This window comes from Urocitellus parryii, chromosome 2, assembly GCF_045843805.1.
Source record: "Urocitellus parryii isolate mUroPar1 chromosome 2, mUroPar1.hap1, whole genome shotgun sequence".
NCBI classification, from domain to species: Eukaryota; Metazoa; Chordata; class Mammalia; order Rodentia; family Sciuridae; genus Urocitellus; species Urocitellus parryii.
This window is the reverse complement of record NC_135532.1, coordinates 46,393,784-46,416,192: the sequence shown is the minus strand read 5'-3', so window position 1 is coordinate 46,416,192 and position 22,409 is coordinate 46,393,784. Positions and strand designations below refer to the sequence as shown.

Sequence of the window (22,409 nt, the reverse complement as noted above, 5' to 3'; positions counted from 1 at the left end):
AAAAATTGAAAGCTTTTAGACTTTGGCTAAATTATAATAAATTATTTTTCTACTTTGAAGCTTTAATTGGTCTAATAAACTAAGAAGGAACACTTAGCATGAACCACTTCCTTTATGAAAGTCCAGGTAGGTAGTTTCCTTTTGGGAACTACCATGACAACAGCCTATTAAATACAGCATCCTTTGACTGGAGCACATCTTATATCATTTTTATTTAGAATTGGATGCTAGAAAATTACTTCTTCTATTTTTGTGATTCCTGGCTCCCATTCACAATCAGCCTGTGGCAGAGGGAACAGGAACTGGGTAGTGACACTGAGCTATTGATGGGAAGGCGTGTTTGGGACCTCATTCCCTTCCTCCAGAGGCTATTCTTAGCTATGGGGGGAGGTGAACTGGAGCTCAGCACTTCTTAGGTGCTCAGAGGTCATCATTTGGGAGAAAGGAGGAAAGAACTTGCAACTGGTAGAGGCTGATGTGAGTGAGGGCCAGAAGGAGTCACATGGCTCCTAGGGAAAGTTACCCTGGGGTACAAAGGATATGAGAGTTCTTCATGATTTCTACTTCCCAGAGCTTTCAATTTGTACTTTTAAGGTGAAAACTCTTGCTGGAGGTTCTGCAAGGCGTAACTTTAAAGCTAAGCTTGGACATCCCAAACCAGTCCATGAGTTAAGGGGCAAGGTGGGCAAGGGAGGTAGGCAAGGGAGGGGGACTTTGAGGACTGGTTGGGCCAGAGCTAAGTTCAATGTACAGAATTTTGAGGGAGAAAAATGACAAAGATCAAAAGACAAGTTCAAGCCAAGGGCTCTTGATCAACTGAAAAGTAAAAGGGGAAACACAGGTATCATCTGGACAGATATTGGAGCTAGCAGATGCAAGTTGAATAGTAAATAAGAACTTTCACTTGGGAGCAGTCCCCTGCTGGGGAGCCTACATCTGGCCTGCTAGTTCCTCAATGCATTCCATATGGATTAAATCCTGTTGGCTTGATACTACCTTCCAGATCAAAGGACATTTCTAAAAATAGCCTTTCTTTAAAGAGCTGCTTGATGAATAAACAGAGCAGGCAAGAAGCCTACAACCTGTTGGATAGCTCATTGTCTTAGCACAGAAACCCATTTCCTGCCCAGGCTGACAAGGCTAAGAGATGCAGATTGTCCTCAAGGAAGGTGAAGCTTGGAGTCCCTGCCAGCTCTCCTTAGGGCTCAGATAAGCTCAGGCAGTGAACACTCTGGCCCTATTCCTGTGGCCCAGCAGATGTGTTGGCCCAGCAAATGTGTTGGCTCCAGCTGCCCAAGGAAATAGGAAGAAAGCAGTCATGGAACAATGGTAGGGTCTGGCAGCTGAGAGGAAGGAATATTCATTTGCTTACTCTTGGCATCCATGCAAATAGTAACCAACCCTCCTCTCTCAAAATCTTGCATCCTCATCACACTCACTTCTGAGATGTGAAACACAAGGACTATTTCTTTACCAAATCAGTTGCTTAAGAAAGAATATACTGTAGATTTCTGGCAAAAACCCAAGTGCACACAGTTTAAAAGAAGGGATTAACGCTTGAATGAATACCATCCTCAGGCCAGCCACTGAGCTCAGTGCTTTTACTATCACAATCTTTTTTCAGTCCAAATCATGACCTGGTGAAGCAGTTAGTATCACCCTTTTACCAATGAAGCAACTCCAAGGGGGTGAGAATGGTGTTAGGTCTTGGGTCAGTGGAGCCTATGGGAATCAAAATGCCAGGTTCTTCTTATGTCTTGATGCCACACTGGAGCCAAGGGTAAGAACACATTGACTGACTAATAGGGAAGGCCGAGAAGCTCAGCTGGTCTCTGAGCCTTCTTGGGGAGTTATGCAGAGCAGTGTGCTGGCTTGATAGGAAGCCAGACCCACAAGAATGCCACGTTTGTGCTACCAACCTGTTCCACCAGCCCAAGTATTGCCACCCACATGGGGCATGTTGTCTGGGTCCTCCTTCCCGTATTTAGGGGAGCTCACATCTTCTCCACTGTCTCTGTTGATTGTTATCTAAAAATGAAGAAATGAAATATTATCACTATCCTGGGACCAACACCAGAAATTGCATGACAGAAAGAATTCTTTTCCTGCAAGTCCTTAAGGTATCTCATAATCTTAGGCTATATACATGACAGATGCTGTTTGTGTCTGGCAAAAATTTCCTTAGTTAGCCTCCATCTAATTGGAAAGAAGATGAAGTACTTTTTTAACAAATTCTTTTTATAAAAGAAAAGGAAATGGGTGGGGTTTCAGCTTCAGAATTTCCCTGGTACAGAACATGCTACATTTACAAAAAGAAGGAGACCTCCGAGACACAGAGAAAATGGATCTCAACAGTCAGACACTTTCCCAGCCATTTAAAAAAATCACCACCTTGCCGATCAATCTCAGTGAATAAACCTACATTTTAGTCATTTCATTTTTAAAGAAATTCCATTACTTTGAGAAATGCTATTTTATATAAAATATGTAGAAACAAAATCAGAAAATGCATATATATGTGGCTGAGTGGTAGATTTATGTTCTATTCTCCTACATATATCAAAAGTTGCTTGTTTATTTTTTGGACCCACTCCAATGTTACGGTGTTTTCTATTTTTCCTAATTTGTCTTTATTTTAACACTAAATTTATGATTCCTGCAATTCAAACAGAAAAACTGGCACTTTAGTTCCCCCTATTTCCAAAGCTCTTTCATTTATTTTAAAGCAACATACCAGAATATACACACCCCAAAATGAGGAATGGTGTTCAGAACAGTTCTTGCAATTAAACTGTCAGTGCTCAGACCATTTTTGGAACTTCCCCTGTCACTCTACCTGGCACTGACCTCCTGTGGTTGATTCACTGGACCAAATCTGGTTAATAAGGTGATGAGGTGGGGTTTTAGTCAAAACCCATGTGCAATTCAATAATGAGACTAGTTTGCTTACATGGAGTTTGACTCTTCTATAAGCCAATTATAAAAAAAGAAGTTCCAAAAATAGTCTCAGCAGTGATCGTTTTATTGAAAAAACTGTTCTGAACACCATTCCTCACTTTGTGTGTGTGTGTGTGTGTGTGTGTGTGTGTGTGTGTGTGTTCGTTCTGGTATACTATTTAAAAATATATAAAAGAATTTGGAAGAGGTGAAATGAAAAGCAAATTTCACTGTGTCTTGTACTTTCATCAAACATTATTTATCTCCTTTAGACATTTCACACACTCCAGTTAGTCTCCTCTGAGAAAATAGATTTTAGGTACTGAAATTAATAGCCTAAGGCAAAAGAAAAAGCACCACTAATAGCTTCCATAGTTAACTCCAAAATCATGCTTTTAAAGTTGCAAAGACACCTGTAGTAGCTATCAGTGGGGCAGAAAACAATGTGTAAGTGCTGAGAGAAATGAACTGATGTGCTCTTTGTCACCTGTGTGTCTTGCCATGTCATCTGCTGGGAAATGGTGCTGCTTGCATTGACCACAAGGCAACCCCAACCAACCCCAGGTGGGGGCCTAGACATGTTGGAAAACTGACTAATTCTTGAAAAAATAATCATTTGCCAAACCCTGATTTATTTCAGAGAAAAAATGCCATAAAATTCTAGAACTATTTAATTAAAAGTAAGCTGATTTAATTTGGGGTTGTCTTATGAATGCTGTTATACTCAAGGAATATATTTCTCTAGGTGGATTACATATGTACATGTCAAGGATTGGTCAAAGCCATTTTAAGGTCTCTTTGACATAAAGTTTCATAAAAGGGGCAAGCAGAAAGGCTCAAAGAGTTCAACTCAGAACACAAACTCAAACAGATACCAAGGAAGGACTGTCACTTGAGGAAGTTTATTTCCTGGAGACAGATGTGTGCTATAGAGCCACTGGCCATTCTACTGTCTGTTGTCATTCTTGTGTTGAGAAGCATTTGTAAAGCATTTCCCTTGAGAGGTGGTTTCATCCAGAAAAAGCTCAAGTAAGTCATTCTAAAGACACAGAAACTACTGAATTTACTTAAAGGAATCAAAATTTTCTTCAAACCAGAAAATATGGCTTTTTATAACTTTTGATAGAACCTGATACACAAGCTAAAATCCTTGACGTGTTTCCTAAAGTGGACACCCTCTACTTCCTTTGAGGTATGTGGGCAGTGATCCTAAGAATCATTATCCTCTCACTTATGAATTTAAATGGAAAAAAAGCATGGATTTTGTAAACTATAAGTCATAATGTTTCAGAGTAAAGCAACCCAAAGCCAGTACAGGGAAGGGACATGACTCACTGAAGCCCTATAATTCTGGGAAAGGCCCATATATTTTAAACTCTTCCTTGAGCACAACCTTTAAAAAAATCAATGAAATGATATAAATAACCAGGATATAATTTTAGAAGACAAGTTAGCTCTTGGAAGTATGAGTGGACAACATAGTTGCTTACCATTTTCCATCTAGTTGTTACCAAGCAGAAATTTCTACTTGCCTATACAAAATCCATTCTTTCTTTCTTTTGAACAGAATCAGATGAATCATGGAATTAAGCAGCAAAATCCAATTCCCCTGTGCAGGTTCTAGAGAATTGGTCTAGGGGAAGTCATGTGACCTGAGATGTCAGAGAAAGTCTGTCAAGAGGCTTCTAGGAAAGCTTTCCCTCCCAGGTAAGAAGAGAACATCCTGGGGAAAGCTTCTGACTATCCTGAATGCACTATTTTCTCCTACCTCCACTGCACATATGTGCACACCGAAACACACATACACCCACTGCCTGCCTTGGGACACAGGTGAGTTTGGACATGACGTACAGAGCTGTATCCTCCACCTGGAGACCAAGTAGTGACAAGAAGGTGGCAGAGTGAAGGAAGAGTGTATTCTTCTTAAGACACTTTTGAGCTAGGTATCCTGCCCTGGAGTCACTTAGCTTTTATCCTCGACATAAGCAAACAATAAGTGTCCTTAGAGTTTGAGTCACTGTTAGTTGGGCTTTCTGCAAGTTGGACCCAAGGGCATGAGAACTAATTGATTCATCTATTAAGGGATGAATAAAAGGCAGCAGGGCAGAAGCTACTGTCTTGACTTTCTGAGAAGGTTCTACTTTTAAGAAGATATACCTTGAATTTTCTGACATTAAACACTTCCATAATTATATCAGATCAGTGATTGTACTTATTACAGCTGCCTACTATTTTCTTGATGGATTAGCAACCTACTGAATGTATCTATCCATTTGTTTTATAAGCACAAACACTCTTGTGCCTATTTGGGGGTGTATTTACAACTCACTAGGATACAGAGATGCATGAAAAAGGATCTTGGCTTCTATTAAGATATTGCATAAATGGAAGCAAAATCATAGCATGGGGTGATACAGGCCGTCATATGGTACTGACCACATCTGCCTGAATCATATTAGAGTCTGAGGTTATTCGTACCCACAGAATAACTTTCTGTTATTCTGTTCTCTCACAGTTACAGAAAGGATGGAAGTTGCATTAACATGTACATAGGAATGATGATCTTTCATATGATGTCAGCTGGCTAAAAAAAAATAAAAAGCTAATCACCAGTTTTTAAAAGACTCTGTACTTTTACAATGACAATGCATGACAAAAATACCTTTGTCTCATAGGTAACTTTTCCAATTTTCATCTCTGGCAAAGCCATCAAATATGCAATTTATCTTCAGTTCTTGCCTGGCCCGTTGGTAACATTTACTTTCAAATACTCAATGACCTTCTGCCCTCTTTAATCCCTCACTACCTCTACAAAGCAGAGAAGACCAGAGTCTTCTCTTTTGATCACTAATATCCACTAACGACACTGTAGCTGACATTCACTCGCACTAAATAACTAACCCTAGAAGGCAGTCATATTCTAAGTGTCTTTATTACTAATTGAGATTTGAAATCTTTTTCCTTTATTAGAAAGTCTAGGAATCAGAAAGAAGGCAGAGATGTTATGATGGGGCCTGGGGTTTATGAGGCCTTCCTTCTGGCCCTGATAAACCAATGCTGGGTGACTTGTGACATTACAAGTGATCAACAGTGGCTGGTCCCTGGTGTGTCCTGTATAAGCCCTGTCTTCTGGTGTAGATAGCTTTCTGTCCTTTCTCATGGGCTTCTTCAAGTCAGCCAGCAACCTCTCCCCTCTCTCTGGCTGGAGCCCTTTTCCCACAGTCCCTACCCAACCCCCTTATCTTACCTTCCTACTTCTTTCTGCCTACAAACTTCCAAAGACTTATATATATGCTGATTTCTGGCACAAATGTGTTTGGTAAATCTTTTTAAAAATTTGAAACTATAACTCAAAACATCCACTGTCCCAGTGCTCTGGAATGTTCTATGTATCCTGATCTGAGTTTACAGAGTCTTAGAGTACCTTCTCACTGGGAAGATGTTCTTCACTAGGAGCCATTAATATGTAACAAAAACACCCAGTCCAAGTTAAAATGACAGATTCCACAGGGGTGGCCTAAAAGGAGGGCAAAATACCAATTTACTAATATATAACCATCAAAATGACAAGAAAAACATTTGGTGGGCCACACGGGGAACAACTGAGGGTAAGTGATAAGTTAAACTGCTCGCCCCTGAGGGTAGGGCGAGAGGATGGGTGGCCATTTTAAGATTATTCTTTTGTTTTGCTTCACTTTTGTTTTAAGTTGCCTGTCCCTGGAGATGAGTGAGATGGAAGAAAAACCGCTCACATCTGAGGAAAAACTATTTACGTCTGAGGAACAGATAGGGAGAAAGGACGGATGCACATTTCAGGAGGATAGAAAGGCTATTATGACTAGACAGGTTTTAGGAAAGGAAAAAGATTAGAAAAACAAGAAGAAGGCATAGCAGCACCAATACAAATAGATCAAGGAACAGACAGACATGGGTTGGATTTTCACAAAGGGCCACTGAGACAATAAAAATTACTTGGAAATCAGAAAGACCAGTGTGGGTTCCTCAGTGGCCCCTGACTAAAGAAAAGATACAAGCATCCCATGACCTGGTCAAACAACAATTAGCGGAAGGACATATACAACCTTCTGTATCTCCCCATAATACTCCCATTTTTGTCATCAAAAAGAAATCGGGTAAATGGAGATTATTTCAAGATTTAAGAGCCATTAATAATGAGATGGTTATTATGGGACCTGCTCAGTCGGGGATTCCTCAATTGTCTGCTTTGTCAAAAACTTGGTATGTTTTAGTTATAGATATTAAAGATTTTTTTTTCAATTCCAATTCATCCTGAGGATAGTCCAAGTTTTGCATTTACTATCCCTGCACTGAATCATGAAGGTCCTGATCAGAGATATGAGTGGAAAGTACTCCCTCAAGGGATGGCTAACAGCCCAACTATGTGTCAAATTTATGTTAGCAAAATAATCCAGCCACTTAGAAATCAAAATCCTGAACTACAAATATTTCACTATATGGATGATGTATTATTGGCACATAAAGATAAAAACACATTGCTGGAATGTTGTGCCACACTTACAAATTTATTAAAAAATTATAATCTAGAGATAGCAATAGATAAAGTAGAATTAAATTTTCCAATTAATTATTTAGGAGTTCTATTATCCTCAACCATGGTCCGTCCACCAAAAATTCAAATACGAGTAGATCAACTCAAATCACTTAACAACTTTCAAAAATTATTAGGAGACATAAATTGGATAAGGCCTTATCTAGGTATACCAACAGGAGAGTTGGGACCTTTATTTGATATCCTAAAAGGTCCATCAGATCCAAATTCACCCCGCATGTTAACACCTGAAGCAAGAAAGGCATTAAAAATCATTGAAACATATATGGAAAATATGCATTTGGATAGAATTGATATAAGTTTGCCTTTATTATTTATTGTACTACCAACAAAAAATATTCCTACAGGAGTATTTTGGCAAGAAGGTCCATTATTATGGATACCTTTAACTTATTCTCCTAACACTATTCTTACTAGGTATCCTGAGGCTGTAGGACAATTAATACTCAAAGGAATAAAAGCAGACAAGGGAGTGTTTGGAATTTCTCCCAATAAAATTATTACTCCATATACTATGAATCAAATTGATGAGTTAGCTAATGAGTTAAATACTTGGGCAATAGTCATGTGCAAATCTAATGTTTCATTTGATAACCACTTACCATCTGATCCTTCATTGTCTTTTTGGTCATTGCATCCTATAATTTTTCCAAAAATGACAAGAAAAAAAAAATCATGAATGCTCCAAATATATTCACTGATGGGTCAAATAATGGTACAGCAGCAATAGTTACACCTGATCAAACTTTTACATTTTTAGTACCCAAACAATCAGCTCAAAAGGTAGAGCTTAATGCAGTATTACAAGCTTTTGTGATGTTTAAAGATTCTGTATTTAATTTATTTTCCGATAGTCTGTATATAGTTAATGCTATAGTATCCCTTAAAGATGCTGGTAGGATTTCCCCTTCCTCTACTGTTTTCTCTTTGCTTTCCACTATACAAAGTCTAATCTGGGACAGAAAAGACCCATTCTTTATAGGACATATCAGGGCACATACAGGATTGCCTGGAGCCCTTAGTTTGGGCAATGATTTAGCAGATAAAACTACACATGACATACATATTTTCTCTACACTAGAAGAAGCTACAAATTTTCATAAAAAGTTCCATGTCAATGCTAATACTTTACAAAAGCGTTTTAAAATAACTAAGGAACAAGCTAGACAAATAATAAAACAATGTCAAAATTGTGTGACCTTTTTACCACAAGTTAATCTTGGAGTCAATCCTAGAGGATTGATACCTAACCATATTTGGCAGATGGACGTCACACACTTGCCAGAATTTGGAAAATTAAAATATTTACATGTTACAGTTGATACTTCTTCTGGATTTTTGATGGGCTCCCTTCATGCCGGAGAAGAAACTAAAGATGTTATAGCTCATTGCTTACAAAATTTTGCCAGTGTAGGCATTCCAAAACAGTTAAAAACAGATAATGCCCCTGGTTATACTTCTACCTCTTTTAAACAATTTTGCTCAACATTTGGCATTACTCATATAACAGGAATCCCATACAATCCACAGTGACAAGGCATAGTTGAAAGAGCTCATCAAACTATTAAAATGTACTTATTAAAGCAAAAAGAAGGAATTGGGAAGGGGTATATATTCCCCAAAGATAAACCTAAAATAACCCTTTTTACTCTAAACTTTTTAAATTTGGATTCATCAGGACTTAGTGCTGCAGAAAGGCATATGTGTCCAAAAAATGTACATAAGCCCAAGGTACTTTGGAAGGATATTCTAACAGGACAATGGAAAGGTCCTGAACCAGTAATTGTCTGGAGTCGGGGTTCTGTTTGCGTGTTTCCACAGGAAGAACAGCAGCTGATTTGGATTCCAGAGAGATTAACTAAAGCAATTTCTACAGTCCAAAAAGAAGATGATTTGGCTCAAATCCATAACAGCTGATATCCAGAACTCCAGTTTGGCTATCCTTACATCTGAGACAGAACCAGGATGCTGTTTTTAATATCTATTTTATTATTGCCCTTTCCCACATCATAAAGTTCTATTTTGTTTTTTGAGCTCATACAGACCTAGGTTAATGTTTTGATGATCAGTCCTATTTTTTGACTATAGAGTTTTTAAACATTGCAATGGAGATTTCACCTGTAAAAAGTTATAAGGCCTTTACTATTATGTTATGTGTTGTGTGCACACTTGTGTTTTATGTTGTATGTTTGTACGTACGTATGTCCATATATCATATATGATGAGCGCTCATGAAAAAATGCATCCAAATATTTTTTTTATTCACATGATTTAACTGGTTTAATTTAAATTGGGTAAACAACTGTTGAGGATTGTTTTAATATGTGAACAAAAAAGGAGGTTAACAGATCTGTTTGTTTACTTTCACCTTTCCTTTTCATTATATTTAATAATTCTCTTCAAGATAATGTAAATTGTTAAGAAAATTGTTTTCTTTTAGTGCCTTCTGGAATGTTACATAATTTTTTCTTTAGTCATTATTGCCAGAATTCCTATCTTCATCCCAGTGCCGGTGAAGACAAAGATAAAACCAATCTACAGCTTCTGCAATAGCCATCACTGAACTGCTTGCAGAACTTGCCTGGACTATGTATCACTTGTATGCATTGTGCACTCACCTGTATGCATTGTGAACTATCTGTTGGTGCAGCGACTTGTGGTAGTGTTGGGGTATTTTTGCTGATGATGTCATCGGTGGTACAATTTTTCCAAAAGGAGCCGTCAATTGGCTTGGTGTATCTTCCTCCCTTCTGCTTGTCATGATCGTTCAGCTAAAATTTGGGGGCCAACAGAGGTGAGGCAAAGAACCTCACCCCCGCCCCGCTAGTACAAAGACCTATCCACAGGTGTGGCTGTATACTGAACTGGTAGTCAGTGACGGGTAAGATCCAATTGCAATGGTACCAACCTAAGACAGGAGGCTGACGCCTTGAGGTCAGCTCATCTGATAACGGGTAAGAACCATATGTACTATTGGACAACCTAAGGCAGGCACGGTCCCTAAGCCACATGCTTGTTGTTTAAACAGAGAGGGGGAGATGTTGAGAGCCACAGCCAAAGGGGCCCCAGCAAACTTTCAGACTTCCAGCTGATGATTGGCTCACAGCAGCCCCAGCAACTTCTAGCTGATTGGCTCCTCTGCGGTGATGCTCATTGAGCTGTTTCCCCGCCCTTTCAGACTACCAGCTGATGATTGGCTCACAGCGGCCCCAGCAACTTCTAGCTGATTGGCTCCTCTGCGGTGATGCTCATTGGGCTGTTTCCCCGCCCCTTCAGACTACGGAGCTGCTCATTGGGGGACTTTTTTTTGGCTCCGCCCACACGACCCAGCCAATCAGCCTCAAGAGCAGGAGGAGTGGGGGAGGTTGAGAGGCTTGTGGGAAGCCTGTGGTGGCAGTTGGGCTCTGAAGGTTTTCCTGAGGAGCTGTTTTGTTTGGCGTGTGTGGTTCTAAAAATAAAGTTTGTTTCTTTTGACAAGTGGCTCCTGAATTGTGCCCAGCCAGACTGTGGCATTTGACTATGTTTTTTATTCTCTGAGAAGTGTAGCTAGTACAGTGGCTTCTACTTTTAGCCTTGTACATAACTGGTCCTTAATAAGTATGTGCTAAATGCATCCATGGGAGGATGTTTGGTGACAAAATATTAATAGTTTAATTTGAATATAACTTTCTCCATAATAAGCTGTCACCTGGGTACCTGGTGAGACTCTTTCCTGTCTTGCCTGCCAGTCCATGATTGGTACCTGGCAGGCCACAGGTTAGCAGAGAGCCATCTTCTAATAAAATCAGAATACATGTATCCCCATCAGCTCTCAATTGTTCTCTAAATTCTTGACTTCCATTATTTTTAAAAAATTAATTTATTTATTTATTTTTATTGATTTAAAAAAATAAATGACAGCAGGATGCATTACAATTCTTATTACACATATAAGCACATGTTTTCATCTCTCTGGTTGTATATAAAGTATGTTGACACCAATTTTGTCTTCATACATGTACTTTGGATGATGATGTCTATCACATTCTTACCAATGCCTCAACCCAGTTTCTGGTCAGAATCCTCACTAGTCCCTGGATGGGCTTTCTACCATGGCCTGTGAGTCTACAAAGATGGCCTCTTTACTTGCTCGCTCCTCCAAGAACAGCAGTTTGAATGGCTGTCCAAAATATTATAGGGTTGCAAAACTCATTCAAAACAACTTTTCACTTGACTAAGAGTGTATACTTATTTCATTCAATAGGAAGAAAGATAAAGATTTTTTGGAAATCTGGGAATACAGAATGCAGAATGCTGAAAATAAGAGGCCATTTCATGGGTTAAGATATTATACGTACAAATTGTTATGGGAAATCAAGTGTTGTTGTTGTTATCCTTGTGTGTAGGTGAGTGTCAAAAACAAATGTTCACAACCCACAGATACCAGGGACACCAAGAGTTTACTGGCAAGAGATGTTCCCCTCCTTCACCACCTCACAGGGGCACATTTAGTATTCCAAACATTCACAGGAAAACAACTGCTAATTAAATTCCAAGACAGCAGGGGTGGGGAAAACTGTCAGTTCTTCATAAATTCTACTTTTTCTACTTTGGCCTCTTATTTTTAACCTTCAAAAGGTTAACATTCTAATGCATCATAAGAAAATATGGGTGGGGGGACTACATTTTTAAAAAGATTAATATTTAATACTGGGATAAATCAATGACCAGCCTCAGACCTCCATAGCCAAGGGAAGGGTTAGACACAAGGCAACCTTGGGTACAATGTTTAACAGTGTACAAATACTTTGGTTTTGCAATGTTCAAGGTGATCCCGGCAACTGACATTTCATACCATATACTTATATTATTATTATTGAACCTGAACTACCTCTCCTGGCATTTCCTGGCTGGGTGACTTTAATCTTATACTTAAGTTTTGTGCTTTCTCCAAAGAAGAAAGCTGATTTCTCAATTTTTGAAGCTTCTTTCTCCAAAGAAGAAAGCTGATTTCTCAATTTTTGACAGGTTATTGCAGCACAGTCCCTATGGAGGGGCATTTCTGGCTCAAAACTCAGCACCTGGTTTTCCATTTTCTTTGTTTCCACTGAAGTTACACCAGGCCCCTAGCTAACATTTCTACCAGCCATGCTTCACCACCTCAGGTAAGACAGATATTTATGAAGTTACTGCCTGTACTTCACAGGTCAACAGACTCCTCTGAGGTGTCAAGGAAAGCTAGTGAGAGAAGGGTGGGTACAAAAGCCACTCCCACCATTGCTCTGGGGAGAAGCAATGGGGATTTTTAATATGACCCAGGTCCTGAAGGTTCTTGGAAGCACCCATCATGACTATGTGCAACAGCATTTAGCTGGGTAATTATTGTCAGAAAAGACACTGACTGAGCATCTCTGGACAGGTTATTGCAGCACAGTCCCTATGGAGGGGCATTTCTGGCTCAAAACTCAGCACTTGTTTTCCATTTTCTTTGTTTCTACTGAAGTCACACCAGGCCCCTAGCTAACATTTCTACCAGCCATGCTTCACCACCTCAGGAAAGACAGATGTTTATGAAGTTACTGCCTACTGATGTTTACCCTGCATGTCCCTAGCCATTTCCTCAAGGTACTCAGAGTCCCTTTAAAACCTGTGTTGTAATGCCAGAGATAACAATCCCTTTTGCTTCCCACAAGCCCACAATTGTCACTTACATACTTTTTGGCAGTTGCTATGCATTAAAACTATTAACCAGAATTCAACACAGCAGCATAAGGCAAGGCAACAGAGAAATGAGCAATCTGCATTGCACACACACAACTCAGGAGTGGGTGGAATAGCACTCAGTGGCTGAGAACATTCACAGTTGTATTTTGATGCTCACTGTGGGAGGGAGAATTTCAGGTTGTTGCATTGACTTAAAAGGCTCAAATTAGCAAAAGGAGCATAAGCAGGAGTCATGTATTAAGTAATGGCAATGTACTTTTATTGTAGTGCATCTACGTATGTGTGTATGTGCATACTGCATACATTCACACACATAGTTTTTTTTCTGGGCTGCTAAGTCTCCTCTTTTTAAAGTTTTTTTTTTTAAATTATTTTAAAGAATATATTTCAGTGACAAAATCATACTGCAGTGAATCAGGGTGTGGCACGTAGGAAGAGGTGGCTAGGCATGTAAACTAGGATGAGCTCTAGATGCCAGTGTCAGATGGTAGGAATAGGTCTCATTCTCCTTGTCATATGCAGCCCTGCACAGACCTGGTGCAGCACAGAAGCTCAGAGACTCTGGTGAGTAAGTGAATGACAGTTACTGACATTGCCACTATAGCCATGTCAAGGACACAGAATGGGCACACTGGTATACAGGGCTCCAAGAATTTGTAAAAGCTTGATATTTGCTCTCCTGAGACTTAAGGAGGCAAGTTGCAAAGCAGGAATTTGGGGATAGGAGAAGAGTCTTATTAGATCTGGGGCTTGGTAAAACATTCTTCTAATTTTCAGTTGTGAAGGCTCTTGCTATCTGAGCAACAAATTTGGAACACTAAATACCATGGGTAAAGCTTTCTAATTAAATTTAGCACACAGTTAATGACACAGAGTTATATTATGGATCATTGACATTGAGCTACACACTAATTACAAACAAACAAATGGCATAATGACTGTAATCAATTAAGGATTCATATAATCAAACATTGAAGAGTTGGTCATTTTATCCTTTGTTCCTTCACCAGTCTGAGTCTGTCAGGTTCCACTTATATCATGAAACTCTTACTCCTAAAATGTCTGAAGTTCTGGATGTCCTTCCAATTTTCCCATTTCTGCCCTCAGTGGTTCCTCTTCTCCTTGCAGCCCATTCCATTAGTTTCCCACTAGGCCCATCTCAGGATTCCTTCCAGAGAGCCACTGAGGCCAGGAAGGTTGAAAGCTTCAGACAGCACAGTGTTTGGGATCTGGATAAATTTGCCATGGACATCATGGAGAGGCGATTTACAATGAAAAGTGGATCATACAGAGGGGAGAGGAGAAAATACAATGTAGAGATTATAAATTAATCTAGGATCTCAGAGGGCTGAGCTGGGCAAAGAGGGTAGCAGTCAGACTTCCTCTGTATCCCCCCATGGTCTGCATTGCTGTGCAATTTTTTTATGACACTTAGGAATTTTCCACTGACATCACTGGACCCCATGACCTGACACTGTAATATTAGGGTTGTACAGCCATTTGAGGTAGCTTAAAAGAACCCTGGTTTTCAGAAACACTTTGTCTTCCACTCCTGTCTTATTTTGATATGTCTTAGTATCATTTTTCTGAGTCTGAAATAGAAAATGAGGTTAGGCCTCTGTAAGACACAGATAGTAAATGAAGGAAAGTGCCTGAGAAGTATTGGAAATGTTTGAGAGGAAGGGGTATATAGCAGAGACAACACAGTGATCCTAGTTTTGGAATTAATTGGTGAAGTGATTTGGGACAAAGTTACTTATCTGCACTTTACATTCTTCACTTAGAAAATGAGGAGGATGGCTGTGCCAATGCCTGGTTGGTCACAAGATCAGGAGGCACCACAGCTTTGTAGATTCAAACAGCAATTCTTTATTCCCGAAATCACACCGGCCTCCACACACGTTCAGGGGAAATCCAAAATCTGCCTGCCTGCTTCACCTACTCCCCGAGGCTTTTTCCCAAATCCCATTTGAATCTCACGAGAACTCAACGGGAACAAGCAGCAGGAACACCCTAATCCCAGCAGCAATAATCTTCAACCTCCAACTTCCCTAAAACTCCTATTGTCTTAAACCGGGAACGCCCTAAACTTGTCTTAAACTGGGAACCCCTAAACCCAAATTATCTTAAGCCCGGATACTTCCTAAAACCTGCAGGATACACCCTAATCCTGGATCCACCCTGGTCATTGAGCAGGGTCACCTTTCTCAAACACACATGCAAGGTCACAGCAAATTTCCAAGGCAAGTCTATTTAACATGGGGTACGCTGGCAAGGATTTCGATGCGTCATTCCTACTTGGCAATGGCCCTCAGCATGGCTGCAGAGATATTTCAAGTGAGTTACAGGGTTCTCCTGACTGGTAATATTTTACATAGTTATTATAACATGAAACCTGAATACTAGTCTAAATCAAATTCTAGTGTACATTTACTGGGTGAGGAATGCATCACATAGTAGAATGGGGAAGTGGAAGCTAAATCCTGAACTCTGTGATTGCAGTCAAAAGACAATGACCTAATATGAGAAAAATCAAGAAGAAAACATGAGTACACTGGTGGAAAATTCAAAGAGAGAGAGGGAGATGGTGGCAAAAATGATTGTTTCTGAGTTGTTTCACACTAAGTCTTAACACATTTAATTTTTAAAACTATGTACATCTATATGTACAACTTGCCTGTCAACCTTCTACCTTCATGTGGTATAGTAGTTACCCCTTATTTGCAAGGACCTGTTTCTAAACCCCAGTGAATGTCTGATACCACAGATAGTACTGAACTCTACACATTTGGTGCATTTCCTATATACTCATAACTCTGCTACAGTTTAAATTTAAGCATGCTACAAGACTACTAATAAAAGAATAAAATGGAATAATGATAACAATATACTGTAACAATATTACTAGGATCACTACTCTTGCTCTTTGGGATCATTACTAAAATAAACTCAGGATCACTTGGACACAAGCACTATGACACCACAACAAGAACAGCTAAGTGACTAATGGGTAGGCAGCACCTACAGTGTGGATTCTCAGATATACTCTAAAAGGGATGATATCTGAGTGGGACAGAGAGGAATGGTGTAAGATTCCAGCATACTACTCAGAACAGTGTAAAATTTATAACATATGAAGTGTTAATTTCTAGAACTTTCTATTTATTTGGATCACTGAAACCTCAGAAAAATGAAACATAGACAAGGGGGAAGGTGACTATAGTTTATTTAATAAACAGTGCCGTGAGTCAGACACCCTGCTAAGATGCTTGGCTACAAAGTCAAATGAGACCTGGTTCTACACTTCATGGAGTTTTCAGCAGAGAGTGGGAGGGATCTTTAGTCAATGCCAGTGCAGAGAGTTGGTAGAGTACCAAGCCAGGGGTCAGCATAGTGTGTCAGCAGAGACAGCTGGAAGGGTCTCCAACCCAGGCTGGGGTCAGGACAAGCTTCCTAGAAGAGGTGATGACCAAGGGAAATCTTGAATGAAGAGTAAGAGTCAGACAGCACAGGAGGTTGGAGGACTCAGGCAGAAGGAGCATCAGTGAGTGGGGGCTGAGGTGAAAACAAGGGGTGAAGCGACAGTCTACACTGAGAGCACAGCTTCCCTGTAGCCCTCACCACAATCTGTGTACATGACACATATTCACAGAGGTTCATGATTATGAGATGCCTCATTCTCAAACCCACTCATTCCGCTGAGTCAAAGTGGAATAAACTGATCAGAGCACATAGAAAACCCCAATAACCAGAGAAGAACTTAAGGTTCCTCCCTGCTAAATTCATTTTCCTTATTGAAGAACGTCAGGGAGAAATGTGTTCATCATTGTGGCACTGCTTCACCAGTAATCATCATGTGCATTTATTAAAAAAACAAAAAACAAAAAACACCTAACTCAGTCTTTACATCTGGATAAACACTTAAAATGTATATTACTTTGCAACTCCTCCTCTCTGCCCTCCTCCCCACAATCCTGCCAGGCTGTAAGAGTACTCACTGCACTTGTTGTGGGTTTGCCTTTTTAAAAAAGATATTTTCAGCTTTCAAATATGATTTACTTGCAACATTTCTAAAATTGCAGAGAAGCAGTAAGGTCCATGCCAGCAGCCTAGAAACCAGTGGCTGGTGTTTAGTTCTTGTTCGGGAACTTTGGAGCTTGGAAACCTTGTATAAGACTCAAATTCCCAGAACCTCAGTTTTCTCATCTATTAAATAGTTATAAACCCATATACCACCATCCCCCATTTTAAAATTCCTGCCATGTCTATGACTATTTTTGTTTGTATACTTGACAACCACCAACAACCTGAAATCAAGGCAGCAAGTAAGTGGTTTGGAAAGAGAATTTAGAATGAAAAGGACAGTGGCCCAGGAGAAAAATGAATCCACAAAGGAGACTGAGGTGGAGCAGTCAGGAGAGGCAGGAGGGAAATTGGGATGAGATTACCATGGAAGCCAAGGGAAGAATGAGCTTCAAAGCAGTATACTGAGTTCAATGCAGCTCAGGGACCAATAAGATGATGACCTTTTGGGCACACTGAATTTAGCAACATGGAGGCTACTCATGACATGAGCAAGGACTACTCTGCAGAGGGGGAGGAGGGTTTGAAAGTCACAGATTGACAGGTGATGAATGGAGTCTGGCAGTAGCCACATGCATGGGACACTTGTGTGAAGAGGCTTTGCTGTGAACAGGGTTGGAGTTACATAAGTTAGAGTGAGAATAACAGGAGATTTGATCTTTGGGAACCATGAGATTAATATCTGAGAATTTGGGGGAGAGTGGTTTGAGGCTGAAGAATGTGAAGACCGAGTGAGACTGTCAAGACTAGGCTTAAAAGACTCCTCCTTTTTATCTCAAGGAAATTTCCAAATATGCTCTTTGAAATGGAAGTTTGGGGGGTGAATACCATCTGTTTGGAGATATTAAGTGCTAGATGGAGGGATGGTCTGAGAAAGAAGAACAGAGACTAAATCAGTGGAACCTAACACTATTTTCTGTACAAACTGCAATGTACAGAAATGAGGGCAATTACCCTGCAACTGGTACCTCCCAGAAGACGAACCTGAATTTCCCAAACAAAAGATGCTTTCATTCCTCTGGGCTTTCACAGCACTCTGTAAATCTCCATGTTTTCCTCTGGACTACAACAGTCTCGTCAATCCATGTAAGCTAAATCCACTGCTAACCCCTAGGGTCCTCCAAGTCAAGAATCCCTTGTTCACAGCTGAGTTGTACAGTGTGTCTTCCACTAAATGCAATCTATGAAATGGCTATTTAAGTCAAAGAGAAAGTGTCATCTTGTGTATACAGATTAACTTTACACATGGCACTGAGTGGCATATCTTTGCAAGAACAAAGGTGTTCAGAAACAGCAACACAACGATATGTGGGTGAGTCATGCTTGGAAGCAACATGCTCTTTGTGAACTGCATGGCCACTCTGTTTTACAATTTCAAGAAGGCCCTCAGCCTAGCAAATAAGATTCAGGGAAATGAAGCAACCCCCTCCCATGTTCCTAAACTTTTTAGGTACAAAATACAAATAATTACCTAAAAGCATTTCTCAAAATGAACAAAATGGAAATGTGACCTTTGAGTCTGTGACAGCCTATTCACAACAGTGTTTTTAGCATGTCCAGGCTTAGAAAGGCTCACAGGAGCCAACTTTTGCTCTCCCTTATGTATATACACCATAAAGTAAAAGAACTAGTTTAACAGGAAGCCAGAGCCCAATGGCTCATAGTCACCGTGGTAAAATTCTCCTGCTGGTAGACTTACATAAACCAAGATGGAAAGAAATTTTTTAAGAATATTCCATTTGCAGGAGGGGTCAAGATGGCACAGTAGAGAAGGTTATACTTTCCAAACTGCTCCATGGTTTAAGGTCATTAAAAAAAATCCTACTGGGATTTAATACTGGACTCTCAGAATGGCCTAGGGAGGAAGGAAGGAAGAAAGGAAGGAAGGGAGAGAGGAACCCATGACAGGCACTGGTGCCTACTGAGGTGGATCCACTGTGGGCAGGTCAGAGAGAGAAACTAAGAAAGTCCGAATTTTGGGTGGCACTGAGGTGTCTCTTGAAGGGAAGACAGCAATTGTGGACATTGTTGAGCTGATCCAGCATTTTAGCTGTACTTTATTTTCATAAGAGGGGACACTGTATGTATCCCAGTGACTTCTGGTCAGCCAAGATCTTTTCCTTCTGTGCTACATAGTCGGCAGGTGTGGGTCCAAAACAAAGCCTCCAGACCTGGGTAATTCCAACTGGGTCCAAAAACCTGACCTGGCATTGGCCCACCCCACAACCCAGAGTGTGACTAGAAAACCAGGTGAAAATCTGCCATGGACAGTGTCATACCTAGGGGAATTCGAGACACTCACACTGAATCTCTGGGTTCAAAGGACCAGCTGGGGACTACACAGGACTTGGTTCCATTGGCAGTGGGCCAGGGAGCACTTTGGGACTGAGCCCAGGTAGAGGAGATACTGGTGCGGTGGAGGTGGAGGGGGTCAATGTACTGGTTTCTCCACCTCTCAAGCAGAACCAAGGGAGATTTAAGCAGTACTGAAGACCTACTATGGAAGGAAGTGGGCTCTGGAGGTGTGATGATTGAAAAACTTCACAAAACATCATTCCACAAAGCACTGGGCTCTGGAGGTGTGATGATTGAAAAGCTTCACAAGACATCATTCCACAAAGCACTGGGTTGGGCATCTGGCTAAACCCAAACCCCACCTCTAGGAGCTTCACCTCTAGGAACCCCTTTCACAGAACTCTACAGCGACCCCTTGCTGTGAGTGAAATGAACAATACCCTCCAACCTGTGCTACCTCATACCTCTAAGAAGGGAAGCTGAGAATGGGCAACAATGAGAAGAAGCTCCACAAAAAGGAGGAACTGACAGCAACTGATAACTATTCTTGTGCACAATACATATCTCAAGATAAACCATAAATAAAAACAATTGGGAACTGACAACCAACATATAATATTATAGACAATTTTTGACCATCACAAGGAAACAATTTTTTTAAACTTTTGTGTGCTGAATGGACTATGGATATTTAAACATATACATATATTTTCACTCTTCTTATTTCAAGCATTTCTGTCTTTTGCCCCCCCCCAAACATTTCTTGAAGGTAGTTGATTAATATACCTTGGTTTTGTCTTACATTGTTTATTTATTTGTTTACTGGGGGAGGATCAAGGATTGAACTCAGGGGCACTTGACCACTGAAACACATCCCCAGCCCTATTTTGTGTTTTATTTAAAGATAGGGTCTCACTTTTGCTGAGGCTAGATTTGAACTCTCAATCCTCCTGCCTCTGCCTCCCAAGGTGCTGAGATTATAGGCATGTACCACCATGCCTGGCTTTTTTTTTTATTGTTTAACTTTTTTTATTGTTAGTTAAGAAAAAGGTTAAAACAATCTCTTGCTCGTTGGAGATAGCTTTTATTATGACATCTCACAAAATGTCCAAGAAATTTTAATCAAAACACATAAATATCAAACACAAATACATAGCTGACTTAATATACTCCAGAGAAAATAATTTTAGCCAACTTGCTTGTTTTTCTTTGGTTTCCCTTGATTCTGTTTCTCTTTTTTCTTTCATTAACAGCCAAATTTCACTGTTCTCTCTTTCACTCTTGATTTAACTCATTATTAATACTCTCTCATCCTCCCTGCCAATTTTTACATCCTACATCTCTGCATTCTCCCTCTTCACCTTTTGAAATAGCAAATCCTTTTATAAGCATAATATGTCTACTGTTGGCAATTGCTTACCATACCATTTCTGCTTATAGTGCCAATTAACATTGTAGATGCCCAAATTAGAACAAAGTATTTAGTTTAATGCTGAGTATTGATTGTATTGGTTGTTAATATTTCTCTCCCCTTAAATCATGAGGTAATAGAAATCTTCAGGAATACTATAAATTCATAAGGTAAAATCTTTGTCACCTCAGATTCTTAGTGATGAATGGGTAGTCATAGAAACAACATGAAAAAGAAAGGGAACAAACCATCCCAAACAAATCAAAGTAGCTCATTAAAAGAATCCAATGATATCACAGTGAAGGAAAGGTAAGAGAAGGGGTATAGAAAATTCTTAGTTAAACTGATCTTTGAGGTAAAAGATGATCTAATGAGTGAAATCAGAGAGAAAATCCAAAAAGTGAAAGATCACTTCAGTAAGGAAATAGAAATCCTGAAGAAGGATCAACCAGAAAGTCTCAAAATGAAGGGGTCAATAAACCAAATTAAAAACTCAATGGAAAGCCTCACCAGCAGACTAAAAAACTTGGAAATAGAGTTTCAGGCAACAAAACTAAAATGTATAATTGGAAAATAGAGAAATACAGGATAAACATGAAAACACCACATTCTTACCAGGATAGAAGAAGGCTTGGTGATATAAATGAAAAAATGCACAGTCTTTTCAATGAAATTATGTCAGAAAACTTCCCAAACCTTAAGAATAAAATGGATAATCAAACACAGGAAGTATACAGGATCCCAAACATACAAAATTACAATAGATCCACATCAAGTCACATTATTATGAAAATGCCTAACATACAGAATAAGGATGGAATCTGAAAGGCTGCCAGAGACAGGTCACATTTAGAGGGAAACCAATGAGGATCTCAGCTGATTTCTCAACCCAGAACCTAAAACCTAGGAGATCTTGGATATTATATACTAAGCAAGGAAAAAAAATGGATGCCAACAAAGAATAATATACCCATAAAAATTAAGCTTAAGAATTGACAATGAAATAAAAATCTTTTATGATACAAAAGTTAGAAAAAACTACAAAGCCTGCACTATAAAACATATTCAATGAAATATTTCATGAAGAAATGAAAAATAAAAGTGAAAACCAGTAAAGGGAGCAACTACACTAGAATAGTCTTTTGAAGGAGAAACTAAATCAAATTAAAAACCAGAATTAAACCAAAATGACAAGAAATAAAAATCATTACTCAATAATAACATTGAATGTAAATGGTCTGAACTCATCAATCAAAAGACATAGACTGGCAGACTGGATTAAAATCAAGATCCAACAATATGTGGTCTCCAAAAGATTCACCTCTTAGGCAAAGACATCCACAGACCGAAGGTAAAAGGACAGAAAAAAATGTCATTCACATGGATCTC

The 22,409-nt window shown here is 39.6% G+C and overlaps 1 protein-coding gene across 1 annotated transcript in view; it reads right to left on the bottom strand.

Annotated features, from left to right (window-relative positions):
• Vwa8 (von Willebrand factor A domain containing 8) overlaps positions 1-22,409 on the bottom strand; it is a 396,504-nt gene that overhangs the window by 46,726 nt on the left and 327,369 nt on the right. Inside the window, exon 38 of the mRNA XM_077795206.1 lies at positions 1,920-2,028. Coding sequence (XP_077651332.1) covers positions 1,920-2,028 — 109 coding nt within the window. The remainder of the gene's footprint in view (positions 1-1,919; positions 2,029-22,409) is intronic.